The sequence below is a fragment of the Lycorma delicatula genome, chromosome 1, assembly GCF_047948215.1.
Source record: "Lycorma delicatula isolate Av1 chromosome 1, ASM4794821v1, whole genome shotgun sequence".
Classification (NCBI taxonomy): Eukaryota; Metazoa; Arthropoda; class Insecta; order Hemiptera; family Fulgoridae; genus Lycorma; species Lycorma delicatula.
This window is the reverse complement of record NC_134455.1, coordinates 51756945-51777008: the sequence shown is the minus strand read 5'-3', so window position 1 is coordinate 51777008 and position 20064 is coordinate 51756945. Positions and strand designations below refer to the sequence as shown.

Sequence of the window (20064 nt, the reverse complement as noted above, 5' to 3'; positions counted from 1 at the left end):
AAATTTGTATATAGAAAAGTAGTAAATTGTACTATTTTTTTTTTGTATATGCTTTCCGAATGAAAGAACGGCATCTCCAATGTATTGGATAATTTTAGCAGTTATTTTGGTTTACTTCAAATACTATAACATATAAATATGTATGTAGTATTAGTATATTTCTCAGCCAATATTAGCTATGTAAATGGCTAAAATAATACATATTGGAAAAATTTATTTGATTAAAAAGTAATTAATATGGATTAATCAGCATGAAAAATATTTCTTTAAAATTTAAGTATACATACTAGTTGTTACTTGAAATATTAAAATTAACAAAAATAAAAACAAAAATTTGTAAAATGTGATATTACTTTAAGAAATTATGAACTCTACTTGGTTCGACTATTGCTTGGTTCAGTGTTAAAATACATAATAAATTCAATGTTAATTTCTTTGAATCAAATACTAATAAGTTTAAAGAAGAGTATCCCTATCACCTGGTGCCAGATTCTTCCCAACCTCTCAGTTTCCCATCTCTTCTTCCTAGTATCATGTGAAATGACTTGGCTATTGGGCTTGTTAAGGGAATCAGAAGTTAAGAGGGACTCATCTATTCAGGTTATACAACTTGTTTGTGGGAATACATTTTTGAAGTATATGAAATGATTTTTTCTAAAAAGGATGTTTTACACCAGAAACTGAAATTTCTAATTTATACATCAAATTTGTAATATAACATAATAGATTATAGTTACTGAGTTTTTTAACTACCTCAGAGACAAGAAAGTTATACAATAAATAATAAAAAGTGCATAGTCTCGCATATTTAAATCAAAAGGTATTATAAAAGACAGAGTTTTTAAATAAATGTAATTCCTATTTAAAATGTCCATGAAACTCTAGAATGGGTAGACATTATCATTTTTAAGGTTAAGGATTTTTCAAATTTGTTAACTAATAGAGTCAAGGAGTAAGGAGTTAAACCAATATTTTTATCTCACGGCATCTTTAAAAAGATGCAGAAATATTAAAAAGAAAAACATACACAAGTTATATTTGACAATTGGTTAAAATGACATTACACTATCATAAAACAGTCTCATAATAATCATTCCTAAATTTTCCCTATACATAGTTTAATGAAAATTATTTGACAGTAAAAAAATATAATTAGAATATAATAATACATTAAAAATAACACTATAAGTAGGGTAATAATTTTGCTATAACTTTCTACGAGTAAAAAAAAATTATTGAAAGACAAATGAAACAGCAAAAAAATTAATGTATAAAAATGAAAAAAAAAATAAAATTAATTTCTGTATTATAAACATATACGTACACAAATATATTATTAAAAAAATCCAAAGTAAATAAAAAAAAACTTGACATTTGTATACAATTAGCTAGTTTAAAAGTAGTAGTCAGTGTAATTCATACAATTAATAAATAATAAATAACATTATATATATATAGATATATATATAAAACTTGTAAAAATATAAATATAATTTCAAATTATCTTAAAAATCTATAAATGTATACATATTATTTATAAATATCATTGCACATAGATAATTTCATATTAACATAAATATTTTAAGTTGATTTTGGTATTAGTGATGGATTCTTTTCAGACAGTAATGATTTATAATAATGATAAAACAAAATAACCAACCGAACTAAAATCTTAATAATATAACAAATGTTAAGCATGCATTAATACACTGTACAACTCCAACAATCAGTACATAACTAATCACTTTTAAAGTAAAAAAAAAATAAGTAAAAAATAATATAAAAGGCACCAGGCACTTGCTATATTTTCTTAGTATCTATTAATGCCTTTCAATAACATTAAAAATAACTTCATACATCACTAATACAATTAATTAGCTTAAAGTTGTCCTTATAAACTGGGAATTTATATTAATTATTCTGTATAAGATTACAGCATCGAGCAATAATGTGAATATCACAGTTTTAAAATTTAACTTACATAAAACAATACTAAAATTAACATTATAATTATAATTAATTAAAAAATTGTCTAATACGTAACAAATTCAGCAAATCAACAACATTTTATACTGATGTACAGACTATCATCAACATTACTTCTATCACTGATTAGTAATCAATAACTTAAAACATTCCACAGAATGCTAATTATACATAAATATAAGAATATATAGGAACATATTCATTAATTCTCAATATCACAAAACCTGGTGCCTTCTAAAATTGTCTTTATTATAGAAAAACAATAATTATAATAAAAAAAATTCTATATGGTAAATAACATTAATAACCCTGTTTTAGCCCTTACCATGAAGCTAAAAAGTCTTGCTTAAAAATAAAAAAATAAATTATATATATAAATATATATACACATAATTATATATATATTTATATATATGTGTGTGTGTGTGTGTGTATGTGTATACAGATCATCACTGAATAGTCTTCTGGCAAAATAAGTAAAAATTTACAATTGCTTATCAGGAGCAATTAGCACAACTGAAGGACACTTCAAGCAACTGGACTTAATGCAGGCAACTCCCACGAGATTGGACTCAGAGTTCTTGTTTCACTGAAATTTTTCAAATATCTCATCTTAAAAAACAGTAAGATACAGCATACACATAAAATATATTATGGGAAATAATAAAGGATAAGTGGATAAGTAAAAACAAATATTTAATTTAATAACATTTGAAATAAGTTTGCAGAAAATTTAACAACGAAATTATCAAGGAACTGTTAGCCTGAATGCTTTGTTGGAATGACTAGATATACAAGACAATAAAATATATATAGACTGACACATAATATGTGATACCCACTGGGAGATATATTTATATTATATATTTACATTATATTTTATGAGAATTTACCATATTAAACAATTATCTTCACCAATTTGCAGATTAAGATCAAAGTGTTATTTAAATCAACAAACACTACACCAAATTTAACTAAAATAGATAAAACATTGTAACCAAAGAATTCTGGTACCACAGAGGAAACACAATTATTGCAGTTTAAAAAGTTTAATCATAAACATAATATCATAAAGAATATTTATCTATAAATTGAAGCCCATAGAGTTAAGAATAATTAAAACATGATGTTATTCAAAGAACAATAAATATAGTATCATAAGAAAGTTCAATTAATAAATAAATATAATTTAAATATACATAAAAATAAAATTACTTTATGCAATAGAATAAAAGTAATAAAAAATGGATAAAAGTATTTGTGATTAATGCAACATTTCTATTATTGGGAAGTGACTTTTACAACAGGGTTTGATACAGTTTCATCTACTTCACATATTTTCTGAAGGAAGAGAAGAGACTAAACAAGTCTTTAAATCAGGTCAGCCTTCTTTTCAATTTTTAATTTTGTTAGTATAAACCATGACAATACTCACCAAGATGATTTAATGTTAATTACTGTTAATATTTCAACTTAATTGCAAATATTTTATTGCTAATCTATAACTTAAGGAACACTGATGGATACAGTCTGTAAATAAATTAAATTATTATTGGAAACACAGTTACGTTGGTCGTAACACATTCTCAACTTTTTGCCATGTGTGAATGAATATTAGTTTTATCTGTTCTCATTTATATAAATATAACTTCTCTTCATTTATTAATAATTTGGTTTCTCACCATTTATAAATCAGATTTGCTGAAATATTTTAATTTTATTATGTTGTATTATATTTAATCATTACAAGCATCTATACTTATGTGGAGTCAGTTTTTTATTTAAGAAATTTTTTTGCACAAAACTGTTAATTTTACCTTTGTATGTATGTATGACAAAATTATATTTGTACTTTTTATTTATTCTTTGTTATACGTAAGACGTATAACAAAAAATAAATAAAAAGTAAATATAGTAAACAAAGTAGTTAGTTTACTTTATTTATTTATAGTAAATATAAATAAATAAAGTAAACAAAGGTTTACTTTAGTTTTCAAATAAAAGTTTTAAAATTACGCAACATAAATTAATCATCAGTTTTTGTAACCAGCAATTAAGATTAACTTAACATCAGAATTATAATTAGCTTTTACTGACCTAATAAAATAAGGAATTTATTTGGTGATTGTAATTGATGAGTGATTTATTCTGATCTGAATTTCTTTGTTAATCAGTAAGAACAACATTATGGACCCTTGTGCAGTTTTGTTATGTATCTACTGCATTGTTATTCCATTCTTATGTTTGACCAGTTAAAAACATTTTTATATTGTTAAGTAACAATATAAAAATAATAAAATAAACAAAATTTAAAAGTTTAAAATAAATAATAATATTTAAAAGTTTTTAAAATATTTTTACATAACCCATAATATCATATTCACCTGCTGTTTACCTAAAGAACCATTAAATTTAATTTTAACAAAAACATGAAATTTAATGTTTAGTTTCTCCTTTAATAAGTTACAATTGTCTAAAAACCTATAAAATATTTATGATCATCATTATTTTTTTAGATCATTTTTAAGAGTTTGACTTATTTTCATTGTTACTGAGAGATATACTTTTTAAGAGTGTTTTATTTTATTAAAGATAAATAATAATAATAATGATGAATTTAAGCTTAAAATATAGCCAATACAAAACAAGAAGTCAGCTTTCTCATATATTTTAAAATAATCATTAATACACTTTGGGTCTACCATGCTCAGTGCCTTTGTCACAGCATACCTGACTATGTCTACAAAGCAAATCTCTCTGCTGTCTACCATTTTAGGCAGCAAATTAGACATCAGTGTGACTGTTCTGGCCGATTGTGAGACTCATTTCTTTACATTAATAGTGTTGGTCTGAGTCAAAACAAAGGTGATTTATTTTCAAAATTTCTCAGCCCTGTTATATATATTTTTTTCTATTTATTTAATTTACAATTTAGAATACCGTTACATAATACTTCATATAATAAATAAAAAAAACTAGTTTGAAAAAGACTGCTTTACAAAAATATATTTTACCTGTACAGTATTATTACAGTAATATTTATATCTGTCTATTATGCATAAAGAAATTTACATAATATTTAATTTTACTAACTTTTAATACTTGCTTTATTAGTTTGTATTCCATAATAAGACCCTTTGTCCAGTTTACTTAAAAAAAGTACAAATATTATGACTGGACATTTGAAATATTTTTGGAGAATATGTGAAATAATTTTCTTCTGTATACCTTATGAAATGTCATAATGACTTAAGTAATCAGAAAATAATCAAAAATAAATCATTACAATTAATCATTAATCAAAAATTGTACAAATACAATTTTTTTCCCAGATATGGCTGAAGGAAAAAGTATCCCTACTATTTCAAGAGTTATACTTGTCTTGATTTTGATCAAGGTGGTACTTCAATTTTTTCTTCTTTTATGAAGAATATAAAATACAAGAGTAATTTTACGTTAAAACATCTTATTATTTTTTTTTCTTTTTTCAACTAAAAGTTTTATTTTATCATCATTATTATTATTATCCAAATATCTGTTTGTGTTTATTGTCAGTTGTATATACTACATTTGTTAATTTATTTATTCATTCTCTGATAAAAGTTAATTTTTCTTTATCTATTTTTCATAAAAGTATTTTACCAAAACAGCAGAGCACATGTTTACTAATAAAGTAAATGTTTACTAAAAGAACTCCAGTAATCTCTAAATCAAAAATAAAACCTATATTTACTTATTAAGAAGAAAAACATCAGTATTTAAAGATTATTAAAAAAATGTATTCATGTTTTCAATGGTAGCACATAGCATACTTTTTTTTTTCCTGTTTAGCCTCTGGTAACTACCGTTTAGATATTACTTCAGAGGATGATATGTATGAGTGTAAATGAAGTGTGTAGTCTTGTACATTCTCAGTTCGACCATACCTGAGATGTGTGGTTAATTGAAACCCAACCACCAAAGAACACCGGTATCCACGATCTAGTATTCAAGTCCGTGTAAAAATAGCTGGCTTTACTAGGACTTGAACGCTGGAACTCTCGACTTCCAAATCAGCTGATTTGGGAAGACGCATTCACCACTAGACCAACCCGGTGGGTTAGCACATAGCATATAAATAAACACATGTGCCACTGTCAAACATACTACATGACGCCATTTTTAATAATATTTCTGATTATCACAAATATAACTGGTTATTTCATGTAATTATTAAAAAAATGTCATAAAATTAATAGCATAAAAAAAATTCTCTTGTATATGATGTCAGTGTTTGGTAGACAGAGGCATTGAGACAGGAAAATGTTTATTTAAAAACTAATGATTTTAGGGAAAAATGTACATTTTCAGATGGTTTTAATTAAATATAATATATATATGTAGGAGAATTTAATTATAAAAATTCAAAATAAACAGGCAAATTACATGTTATGAAAACTAACTGCTATTTGCAAAATAAAGTATTTTCAAAAATAAAACAATGTTGCAGAACAATTTTGACAAAAGTTGTAAAGAGCACTCTTGCAGAACATCCTATCAACAGCGAGGAAAAACAATAATTTAGAAATTGTTTTTATAACAAATTAATTAAATTATTAAAATTAGAATCAAATTCTTTAGAATATTGAAAATTTTCCTCTAAATTTAAGTACATAATAAACAATTTAAAATCCTGATAATTCTACAACACATGTAAAAGACACTTATAAAGATGATTATTTACCTCTATTTATTTAGAAGAAAATATTTCTTTTAATGGATTTAGTACATACTTGCTTATATCTGCTAACTCTGGCCATTGTTTCATCACAAATAATGTGCCAAACACCACGACCACAGTTGTCAATACACGAAATCTAAAATACGGAAAAATGACTTCCATAAGACATTTATTTTAATTAAATTAAAATCAAGATATTAAAAAAAAATCAATTATTTATAAAACCACTTCAAAAGATAATGTAAGAAAAGATTATTATAAAAAAAAATATTTGTCAATCATCCTCTGTTCTTACATTTACCAAAACTCAATTATGATTTTCACATTCTGGTTTTCTGCAAGTCTCAACAATTCAAAATATGAACAATTCTGCTTTGGTAATATATGCATATAAATGTATAAGAAATATTTGTATGTCTTTAAGTGCAATCATTTTATAAGTACCACGCATGTTTTATAAGTGTTTTTTGGACAAGATTTTTGGTGATTTAAGTAATTTGGTCATTTGGAAATTGTTGGTGGACATATACTGGATGTGTGTACAAAATTTGGTGAAAATCAGACGACGGACTGACCAGTTATTTAGATTTTTGTAGTGCTGTTTTTTTTACATGTTAAACTATAGAATAGGTACAACATAGCCTATTTCATGGCAGAAATATTCTAAGTTGATTGACAAGATCGAACAAGATGGTGATGTCATCAATATAGAGACAAACAAGGACTTATAAAAATTTTCGCAATTTATACAGGTGAGTAGGCTGAAATATTCTAGCTAGTACTAATAAGCTAGTAGTAATCTAGCTAGTAGTAATAAGGGGGAAACTTCAAATTCATAGTTCCCTGCAATCCTTTCAAATTTGTTCAAACCATTTTGGATCTCCACCTATCCTGACTCCCTCGACCCCCTTACCCACTAAATCTGACACAGAATTTGGAGGGATACATTTTCAAACCTCCCCCCCAAAATAGGCTTGTGGAGGGTCTAATTACACGGGAACTGGGCGCTCAAATCGATTCTGAGAATTATTTGAAGATACCATGTGATGGAGAGGCGTAGTTTCTTAAAATCAGAAGAAATGGAGGTTCCAGACTGAAAATAAGTCTGCAAAGAAGAGGATCAAACAGTTGTCATCTGAGGAATAGGAGGTGAGATCGGGGAGCATGGATGACCTGGTGAATCAGCCGGGAGTGTGTTTATTTACGTTGAAGCAACACTTAGGTTTTGGACTACAGAAGCATATAATCGACTACGAAAAGGAGCTTACCAGAATATTTAAAGAACTGCAGGTGCTTAGGAAATGTCACCTCCTTTAGCTAGCATAACACAGGTGACTCAGACTGAGGAAACCTGGGGCAGAGACATGACCAAAATCATAGAGGAAGATATTGATGACGAGGAGCTTGTGCAACTGGTGACCAGACATTGGCCAGCGGAGATGTTAAAGAACCTGAGGTACATTAAGAATGTGGTGAAAGCGGAAGTTGACATGGCGCAGTTGTATGATCTATCGGGGTGACAAACTGAGGGACAATCAGTAGTACAGACCGGTGTTGTAATGAAATTACTGCATAAACATGAAATTAAGCCTGGAGATGTTACATGGGATGGTACAACAATTATGGGTAGAGGTGTGCCAACTGTCAGCAAGACGTGTTATACAGTACACTACATGGTGTATGGACAGCAGAAGACACTGGCTGTGATGCTGCTGGGGATTAGTGATTTTAAATGAATCACAGAAACTGACGTTTATCTTACCGGAAGGTAGACTTGGCCATATGATAGAGAAGATGGTGGTGGCATATGCAGGCAGAGAACAGGAGGACTCGATTAGAATCTTTATCACCTCTTCGAATGAGAGAATACAAAGAGCTAAATCACTGGGAGTTGAGATCTACTCCGGCGATCGAGGAAAATAGAACTTTAGTAGCGAAAGTGACTGGTAAGACTTATGCTGATCTCCTGAAGCAAATGAAGGAGACCGTAACACAGGAGGAGGCGGATGAACTTCTCTTGCTCAGAAAAGGAGTGAGAGAGGAACTTTATATCAGAGTTAAGGATCGCAGAAGGCAGAAGAGTTAAAAAATACACTGCGCAACAAAGCTGCCGATCTGTATGTTGATTTCAGGACAAGAGGGAATCGAAGAGTTATAGTACACATTAAAGACATTGAGAAGGAAACAACTGAACAGAAAATCCAACATTCAGCAGCTCAGGTGCTTGGTGAGAAGGAGGAATTTAGAGTGACATCAGTACATCCTGCCTTTGGAGAAACGAGGAACGCCACAGTTGTTAAAAGTCACCGCATAGTGTTTAGACTTACTAAGAGTTGAATACATATCAGATGGGTGCCAATAGGTGCTACAGATGCTGGGGGACAGGCCATGTGACATCAAATTGTCATGGTACCAATTGTAGAAACCTTTGTTTCAACTGCAGGAAAGCAGGACATAAGAAAGCACACTGCGAGGACCCAGCAGCCTGTGCGATTTGTGGTGCAGAGGGCCACTGGAAAAAATGAGATCTGCAATTTAATGCGAACAAGAGCCGGTGGGCTATGGACCTCTGTTATGAAGTCGCACAGAGACAATATTGAAATAATACTTGTGGCTGAACCAAATGCAGCGGTGGCAGCAGGGCCTTGGTGGTTGGTGGACCTCACGGGCAAGGAGGCGATAGGGTTCCCAGTGAATAGTACATGCTGGTAGAAGCAAATGATGTGGGACAAAGATATGTGTTGGCTGACCTGGGCAAGATGGTGGTGTATAGTTGTTACCACTCGCCCAATATAACCATTGAAGACTTCATTGATTTTTTAGAAGACCTTAGCCATAAAGTAAACACAAATAGAGGTAGAAGGGTCCTAGTAGCGGCAGACTTCAATGCTAAGTCTCTTGATCTTGTTGGTCGTATTCCTACACTATGAGGATGATACTTAAGTAAATGGGCAAACATTTTGGGGCTGATATGTTTTAACGGAGAAGGTGACATGTTTGTACAGAGGGAGTCGCGTTCGGTGCTTGACTTGGCATTTACCAACGAAGACAACATTGGCGATTACTGTAATTGGAAGGTCCTGCAGGAGGAGAACCTGTTGGATCATCTAATGATTCGATATGACTCAAATACCAAAGAGAGAATAAAACCGCTGACAAAACTGGCCATTTTTAAGAAGGGATGTATGAAGTTTGTGTAGGGAATATGTCAAAGATTAGCGGAGAGGGTAACGCCAGAAGAATTTGTGGACACTGTGCAAGATGAATGTAGAAAAACTGGAGTCACCTATAGCAGGCATCGAAGGCAGCACGTGTACTGGTGGTGTGCGGAGATTGAACAGCTGCACAAACAAGCATGGGACAAGAAGAGGGCTAACCAAAGGGCTAATCGTGAAGAGGTGATCCTGTACTGATAGAACGTACCCACTCAGCGTACACAGCATCTCGTGCCACCTTGAAAGCAGCAATTAAACAGGCAAAGAGGAAATCTTGGAAGGAGTTATGCCTTGATATCGACAATGATCCTTGGGGTCGTGGCTATCAACTAGTGGTTGGGAAACTTTGTCAAACTTTGCCGGCATTAACTGAGGCACAAGTCAGGACAGCAGTAAGGGTGCTGTTTTTGGATCGGGAGGAGCCCCCCAGTGAGGAGATAGAGGTGGAGGATATCCTGCTATTCCGTACTGAAGAGCTCATACGGGTGGGCAAGAGAATGAAGTTACATAAGAGCCCGGGCCTGGATGGGATCCCAGTAGAAATTGTGCGTATTTTGGTAGACGAGGCATCAGTAAAGACCTTCAGGATGATGAACGCTGTGCTGAGACAAGAACACATTCCGAAGCAATGGAAGCAAGCGAGTCTCATTTTGGTAAAGAAAACTAATGCAGAGGAAGCGTTTTTGGTCAGGCCATCGTGTCTAATTAACGTCTGTAAATTACTCGAGAGGATGAGAGCCATCTAAAAGAAAAGAGGCAATACTGGCCAGAGAAGGACTTCATGAAGGGCAATATGGCTTCAGAGCGGGGAGGTCGATGATTGGCGCAGTCATGGTCATACGGATAGTGGATAACATAGCATCTGGCACGCACCTGAAGGACCAGGAAGATACCAATAGTGATCCTCCTGGATGTAAGAAATGCCTTTAACTCCCTCAGCTGGAAGTCAATTTTCCAGACGCTGGGGGAGTGGAACATAGATGGGTACATGAGAAGAATGGTCCAAAGCAACTTAGATGAAAGGTACATCTACAGACTTGGAGGTTCAGAGCTGTGGTTTTGTTCCACATGCGGGGTACCCCAGGAGCCAGTCCTGGGTCCCCAGCTGTGGAACATGGTGTATGATAGGGTTCTGAAGCTGCATTATTCAGATGGTGTGACTCCAATTGCGTATGTAGATGACCTTACTACCTACTACCTACTGTTAGAGAGTGGATGCGAGACAGAGGTCTGCAGTTATCGCAGGAAAAGACAACATATATAAGTATGAAGGGGCAACGAGTGCTGGAACCCATAACAATACACATAGTGGGTGAGGCGGTCCAACCACGGGACACTGCAAAGTATTTGGGTGTCCCATTGGACCTCAGTAGGAAATTCACGCCACACGGTTGTGAGACAGGCGATAAAGCTGGACTGTTGGTGAAGAAGCTCACTAGACTACTCGCTAACGTTGAAGGACTCCGGGCATCCAAAAGAAGATTATATGTTCATGTAGTGAACTCGCTGTTATTGTACGGGGTTCCTGTGTGGGACAGAGCCTTAGAGAAGTGAAGCACAATAAACGAATACTCATGGGGGTGCAGAGGCGTATTGCTCTCAAGATCATCTCGGTGTACGCCTCATTATCAACTGGTGGTAATAGTTGTGGCGGGAATTCCGCCTCTGCAGCAACTAGCCGAACAACAAGCTCTAAGATAAAATCAGACATCGGCTGATATCCAGGATTGAGGTCTGGGTCGGGAGGAGATTTGGTGAGACCAACTTCTGGCTCACACAGTTCTTGATAGGGCATGGGGGTCTTTAGGAGCTACCTGTACGGCTGGAGAATCACAACTGCCCTTATTGTGAGGATCCTGACACACCTGAGCACGTGGTATTCCAGTTCCCAAGGTGGGAGATGCAGTGGCGAGGGTGTATCATGAACAGGGGGGGGGCGATCGACGTAGCGTCCATAGAGTAGAGACCATGCTGGCAAGTGAGGAGAATTTTCACATAATTGCAACATTTATGTCGGGAATACTAAAAGAAAAAGAGAGGGAAGCAAAGGGGTGAGAGACAGCCTTGGCTGGAGTCGTCGTCTGTCTGTGGGAATGTGTTACACGGGTGGGTGGTGGCGATGAAGGTCGGCGGGGACTCTCGAGCCCCTGAGCTATTAAGACATTGAGATCCGGTACTGGGGTTTCCCTCGAGATTACTCCTGTTAGAGGCAGGCACAAAAGACCAAGACCTGGTTACGGAGGTGGGGTGGATGGGAACGGCATAACCAGGCCTGGCTGCCCGCCCACGTGGTTGAAGGTGAAGGCACTTCCTAAAGCTGTATGATGCTTTACTGCGTATCCAGCTCCGGGAAGCAAGGGAAAAAAATTGCAATTGTTTACGTAATATGCACCAAACAGTCGTTTGTGGAATGCCAGTCTCACAATATGCACGTTGAGTTGATTTCTTCTGACTACCTGCAAAGCTTTCTCTGAGTTGTTCCCCAGCAACTTCAGAGATGCATGGGCGTCCATGTGATTTTGTATTTTTAACAAAACACCCTGTCTCAACAAAGGTTTGGTGCCAATAGTAAATTGTATGCTTACCAGAACTTACCCTACTATACTCTCTACAAAAATTAAGTTGAACTGCATTGCTGACTGTAAATCGTTAAACCAAAACATACAGTGGGCATATTCTGCACCAGTAAATGCATAATTTTTAACAAAACTAGTGACAATGCTGGTAGCAACATATTGAACTATGTAAGTCAATACTATGGAAGTCAAATGCTATGAAACGAGACCTCAACCGAATCTGTAAGTTATCTGCCTAAACATTTTTATATTCTTTTAAAGTTGTTAAAGTCCTTTTTGAATCACCTAGTATATTATTTTAAGAGAACATTCTTTCCTTTTATTGAAATACTTTTTTGTGCTCTCATTTTACAAGAGCTTAAAGCTGCAAATGAACATTCAATGTAAACATTTATAATTTAATTTAGAATTGCTGAAATGTAATGAATGAATTTGGGAATTTATTTGATAAAATTTAAATAATGAAAACCTATATGTTACCAGTGGTGAAACAATGTTACAAAGTACAATATCTATTGTAAAATTGTTAATAAAAATTTTTCTACTAGTCAAATTATAACAATAGCTGGACAAATGATGATGATGATGATTGATTGATTGATTGATTGATTGATGATGATGATAGCAGCAGCAGCTGCTATACTACAGCTATAGTTTAATGAATACTGTTGCCATTAAATTGCCTAAAACAATACAAGTTGTTATAATTATTAATATTCAATTTTATAAATAAAAGTAAACTGCCTAACAATTTAAAAAACTGATAAATAAAGTAGCATACTAGACTAAAAACTGCATCATTTGTTAAGTATGACAAGCCTTTTGTTTTAGATTTAAAATGAATTATATAAAGGCAAATGTAAACAAATAAAATATTATGTATCTATTCTTAGGAAACATGGATAGTGTAGAAAAGTTTATAGGTCAGATTATATAACTGCAAGATCAGATAATGGAAATGCACAAGAGGGAGAATAGAAACTTCAGTAAAAATTATTTCAATAAGATTATCTTACATTATTGGTAGAGATAAAGTTTTGAAAAAGCTTCATAAAAATTTTGAAATTTAATGGTGAAATTCAATAAAATTTTATGAAAAATAGAGTTGAAGAATTATTTATAATCTGTAAAGAATCGTTATTTCAGGCTTGATGGATAGAGGGATGACAATGTAGACTGAGCCAGTATGGCCACTGATCTTATTCCAATGCCACTTAATAGAGAAGAAAGTATCAATGATATAGAAAGAGAGAAATTGAAGATTAGGATGAAATAACAGACCAGGTGTGACATGAAGGTATTACACAAAGTACAATAGGTGAAAGTAAAGTAGAAGGTGAAATTATTTCTTATATAAATAGGGTAGCAAAAGTAAGAAAGATATTTTTAAATATATGTACATTATGTAGAATTGTATAAAAATATCACAGCCACAAAAAAAAGAGCTATTAAGTGTCTCGTGTACCCAAAATTTGGTAGCAAACTTTTTCTGGGTTATGTTACAGGATCATATACATCTAAAGGCAGTCAGGACTGTAATGCTGTGGATACTGATTATCTGGTGCCAGCATAAAATAATGCTTTCAATAGAAATAAACAAAACTCAAAAACATAAAAGGAAAACTGATTATCTTTTGGAAACCCCATAAAACCAGAATAATAGAAATGTTTAAAACTCAGACAATGCTCCACCTCAAAAGGACTATGTGGTTTTGAGGAAGGTGCTGAAAAAATTACAAGATTGAAAGACAAATTTAGTTTTTTCAGAAATCTAATGAAGGTATGATTTTATCAACAAAACGGGTAAATCTAGATTTTAGAAAAACAAATGCTATGCTATTACTATAGCAAGTTACTATATAACGCTATAAATAGCAAATAAAAACTACTATGCTTAATTGTTTTGACAGAAACTTGCTTCTTGTTCTTGAAACACATCTTAATTAACAAGAATTATAATGAAAACTGTAGCTTCAGTTAAATTAAAACTTCATGAAAGATTATTCCAATAATGGAGATTTAATATACATCGATAAAAAAAATGATTAAATCTCCATAATGAGATATTCCTAAAAAAAATGTAATTCTGAAGTTTATAAATAGCACTATATAACCAATGAGATGTGCTGAAGAACTGTTAACTAAATATAGTTAGGTAAATAATTTTTAGGCATTTTTTCTTTGCAATTTTATCTAATGCCATTGCTAAGGAGAAAATTCCAACAAACTTAGATTTAGATCCTAAAGGCTCTTAACCCAGTAGATCAAAATAAAAAACTGAATGCATTTTGTGTAATGGATATTTGGTATTATAAAGAGGGTTGTTTAAATAAAACAATACTAAACCTTTAAGGACAATGCAGAGTTTATTTTATGAGGACAGAGTGAAACTGGTTTGATTAGATCTAATACAAAATACAATGAAAAATATACCACAAACCAATTTCGGTCTACTATTTGTAATTACTTATTTAAACACTCTTACTGAGATTAGGATTTTATACCAAAGATTCTATCAGTTATCACTAAATGGCAAAATACATAAATTATTATTCAGAACTACTTATCTGCATTAATTTTCAGTAATAATAAATCCCTTTTAAAACTAATGTAGTGGGTTAGATGCATAATGTAAAATTATGGTAGTAATATTAGAAGAATGTTTCAAATTTGGTAAAACAAATGTGTTTCAATCAAATATTTTAATAATGCTTTTTTTATATGTAAGTAAAATTATAACTTCACAGCTTCATTTATCATCACATCAGACCTCACTAGATCACATCTAGAGTTGTAACTTGGGACCTAGTTCCACCACAGGTGACCACTTGACGGTCAACCATAAAAAGTCTTTTAAGGAATACTCCACCGGCTGAACAAGCAACAACACAGTTAAGAGAAGAGAAGGCTGCAATCGGTAAAGGTGGGCTGCCACTTAGAAGATAACATGCGATTGGAAGCATTGGAATGTCCCAACACTACAAATACAAAAAGAAAAATACAAAGTCTAAAATGAAACTGAAGAAAATAACCTACATTTCCACACACAATGTAAACTCACTTATGCTGACTGGTAAACAAAAAATAATAACTGACCTAACAGTCCAACACCAAATTCTCATCATGGGTCTGCAAGAAATATGTAACACCGACCAGGATGCCATGGAATCTCAAGGATATAGGCTCTACGAAGGTATATCTGGGTATATTACATTTAAAAATGTTCCACAGTTTAGAACAGGCTCTTTTGTCAGTCTCAAAATAATAAACTCCACATGTAAATTGAATAGCGTCCACATTAATTTCCCACTATTCTATTACTGTAATCCACAGGATCATTTTATATAAAATCAAATACACTCGTTATACCTGTTCAATAATGTTTTAATGTTTCTTGTTAACGTTTACATATTTAAGTGCATTACATTTAATATGAATTACATTGTTGTGTTATGTTTATGATGTGTGAGATGAGATGATGATGACTGTCTATAATTAAAAACAAGAGTGAACAATACAGTCAAAAATAATAAAATATATTAAATATTAGTCATAATTAAGCCAACTGAATATACAGCTTTCATTAAAGAAGATGAGACAGTAGTTAATTTATTTACAATAAATAAATATAGAGGAAATAATATGATACTGAATATACTGCTCGCAAAAAAAAAAAAAAAATCAATGATTTTTTTCTTCTTGATATTATAATAAAATATTGTAAATAATAACATAACGACAACATTAGCATTTTTGATTTGTAATCTCAAAGTTATACACAAAAAAATAAATAATATAATGTTATAAAAGAAATAAAGTAGTAATGCACATTGTCTTATAATAAAATTAATAATACTTAACTCAAAAAGTAATCACATGTAACACATATTGTACAACAATAAATAAATAATAATCACAATTTTTCAATAAATTGAAGTTGGTTTATAATCATAATGTGTTGCATATCTCTAAGTGATCATATAAATTAATTAATCCATAATCTGATCACTTTCATCAGTTGACACCTAAAATCCAATAGATGTAGGATATTTCTCTATATGATGTGTTGTTTGTGAATCAACACGAAGGTGCGTCCAGTGGCCAGAGCAGTCATGCCATTGGATATCTTGTACCTAACGTCATGTAGATGTAGCCTCAATGACTTCTTCTAGAATGTTGTTTGTGGGGTTCCAATCCACAAACTACATTTTGTTATAAGGTGTATTCAATGGCCAGAGCAACCATGATACCACTAAAGATACATATGTGTATGAGTAAAAAATGTCTTGGGCACTCATTCCAAAAATAAATCGTAAATAACTATATAATAAAGATATAAGCATCATCGTGGATCTGAGCTTCTTCGAGAGTGCTGTTTCATTGAAGTGAAGGTTTATTCAATGGCCAGAGCAATCATGATGCCATGGATGATCTGTACCTAAGATCACGTGAATCTAGAATTTCTTCTAGAAATGCTGTTTGTGAGATTCCATTAGAGTGAAGATGTATTAAATGGACAGAGCAATCATGATGTAAGAGTTTGAGTAAATGATGTCATGGGAAACCTAGTCTGCATGAATTGATGAATAAACCATCTAGGTGCTTCTGTGTACCTAATAAATAATGTTACAATATAATATGTATATATTATATGTACATGTTGGATGTATATATACATACATATATATATATATATATATATATATATACATTGTTTGCAAATGTGCCTATGTGTAGTATGTATGTATGTACATATAAATACAGTATAATAATAATGTTACAATTACATTAACATAAATAAGCATCTAAAGTTATAAATAACAAACAATAATGATAACATGTTAATAAATACATTAAGGACTACAAACAACTAAAGTTACAATAACAATTCATTACAATGAGTATCAAATCAAATGAAATATAATATAAATTTTATTATGACCTTAAAAATATGTAAATCATTGACAATTATGAGTATGTTAAGTATTATTTAACCTTTAGCAGTATTTACATCCATAACCCTTACCAACTTGTCAGGACCTGAATAAACCTGAGCGACAACTCTATGATTCCAAAGCATGGGAGTAGAATCCTCAGTGATCAAATCTAGATCTCCTACCAAATAATTTTGAGAAGGAAAACACCATTTGTTGTGTTATAGGTAATGCAGATAATCTCTAGACCATCTGTTCCAGATAGAAAGATTAAATTTTTGAATAAGTTGCCAGTGGTGAAAACTATTAATTTCAATTTTCTGATAACTGGGTTCAGGCAAAGACATAAGAGGACATCCAATAAGAAGATTTCCTGGAGAGAGATGTTCTGGATCCTTTATGGTCTGTAGAAACTGAAAAAAATGGGACGAGAATTAAAACAAGCCTCATTCTGAGTTAAAATTGTAAATAACTCCTCAAAATTCAGAATCGTTTGTCCAACACGACGTAAATTAAATTTAACGCTCTATACTGCGCTCTCCCATAAACCACCAAAATGGGGAGAAGCAGATGGTATAAATTACCAATGTATTACCTTGTTTAGTTGAAAATGAATGGATGTCTGTTTTAAATCTATCTGATTTAAAGAGTTGTCATAGATTGTAGAGGATATTGCTAGCGCAGCAAAAGAGGCATTGTCAGAAAAGATTTGTGTAGAAATACCCTTACAAGATATAAATCTCTTTAAGGCTGCAATAAATGCCTGTGAAGTGAGATCAGTTACCAATTCTAAATGTATGGCCTTAGTAGCAACGCAAATGAAAGAGCAATATAAGCCTTATTCAAGGTTCAAGGATGTAGATGTTTGCTCGTCATGATGTATTATAATCGGACTACTGTAATCTGTTGCACAAGCAGAAAATGGTTGACAGGGAATCACTCTAAAGGATGGTAACGAACCAAGTTGTTGAACTTAGGTTGATGCAATAAACTTAAAGCAAGTTAAATATTTATGAATGACTGACGAAATAATTCTTTTAGCTTTTAATACCCAGTACCTTTGATGTAAAGTGTGATGTATTAGCTGAATGCCAGAATGTAAAAGTCCTTAATGCTCAGCAGAACTGATTACTTTGGTAATATTAGCATCTGGCTGTATAATAATAAGATGTTTTGCATGATAATATAATAGAGAATGTTACAGCCTGCCTCCAACATGAAGTAAACCTAATCCATCTAAGAATAAATCAAGAGAGACAAGTTTACTTTGTCCAACAATAGCTTGATTGTTTTTAAGACTACTTATTTCATTACCAAAGTGTAAAGATTGGGATTGTAGTAAGAAAAATGTAAGCATATGATTTAGTTCTTGTGTAGATAATGGACCAAAAATTTGTTCTAATTGGTTTGACTTACTATTATGAATAAATCTGAAACAAAAATTAAATGTATGGAGTAAGGTGTAGAGACAAGAACCTTTGGGTGTAATCAAACAGAACAGTTGACACATATGACATTGAAATAGTTTTATGTTTTTCCAGTAAACAATCTGGGTTAAAATTGCAGTTATTAAAAATAGAATTATGGTTATTTGGTCAAGATAAAGAACATCGTGAAAGCCAAACTGGACTATGCCACCAAAGCGACATATCAGTTAATTTAGTTGGGGATAATATGTGAGAAGGATTGTCTGAAGACTTGACATAATGCCACTTAAAAACTGCTGTATTTTGTTTAATTTCAGATATTCTGTTGCTTACAAATATCTTCCAGATGGATGGCAGCCCATGAATCAAATAGAGTGCAATTGTCAAATCTGTGTATAGATGTACTTTGTCAACACCTCTACCCGTAATATGTAAGTTACCTTTACCAACAAACGAGAAAGTAACAAAAAAGCACAAAATTCCAGTTTTGGTAAAGTTATCTGTTTAAGAGGGGCCAATCTTGATCTTGAACACAATAAATTTGATGAGATTGTATTGTTGGCAAATACTATTTGTATGTAAATACAATAACCATAGCCTTTTATCAGAAAAGGGCTAAAATATTTCTTTTAGTATAAACGTTAGCATCTTTGAAATGAGTAATTTGGTAAAGTAATATGTCTGAGGTTTATTCTATAGAATTCCTAATGTTCATATATAATGCTCTTGAAGAGATGGAATGGAAAAGTTATAAAGGAACATACTGATGGAACTGTTAGAAAACCATGAATGAAATGTAAAACCATACTGTTGTAATAGTTTAGAAATATTGGTTTTTAGTTGAATGACTTCATTTAAGCTGTATGTTCCTGTAATAAGGTCATCAACATAGAAGTCATTTCGAATAGCCTTGTAGCGGCTTGTGAATAATTAATTTCATTTTTATTGCCTCTTTGTATTAGACATCATGCGGCTAAGAATGAAGCACAAGCAGTTCCATAAGTTACTGTATGTAATGCATAATGCTTTATATGCTGATCTGGAGAATATTGGCACAGTTAGAACTTCATTGTGTTAGGCTTGTCATTTCTTACTTCTGCGGAGGTAAATGGGTTGCGTTTATACAATGCATACCTGCCTCATCACGGCTGAAAGGTGGCAACGACTCCTGGTTGTAAGACCCTATAACAAGCAAGGGATTTTCCC

The 20064-nt window shown here is 32.1% G+C and overlaps 1 protein-coding gene across 14 annotated transcripts in view; it reads right to left on the bottom strand.

The window, feature by feature from the left end:
• Positions 1-1391: 1391 nt before the first annotated feature.
• The window catches only part of Dmtn (transmembrane and coiled-coil domain 2 protein Dmtn), a 168535-nt gene continuing 149862 nt past the window's right edge, over positions 1392-20064 (bottom strand). For 11 of the 14 annotated variants that reach the window (XM_075354665.1, XM_075354684.1, XM_075354670.1 and 8 more), the window contains 2 exons: positions 6759-6842; positions 1392-2575 (listed from right to left, as the gene is read on the bottom strand). In XM_075354665.1, coding sequence (XP_075210780.1) covers positions 2515-2575; positions 6759-6842 — 145 coding nt within the window. In that variant the 3' untranslated portion in view covers positions 1392-2514. Of the gene's footprint in view, positions 2576-6709; positions 6843-15040; positions 15476-20064 lie in introns of those variants that run through there. The other 3 variants (XM_075354737.1, XM_075354658.1, XM_075354699.1) reach the window with 2 other exon arrangements.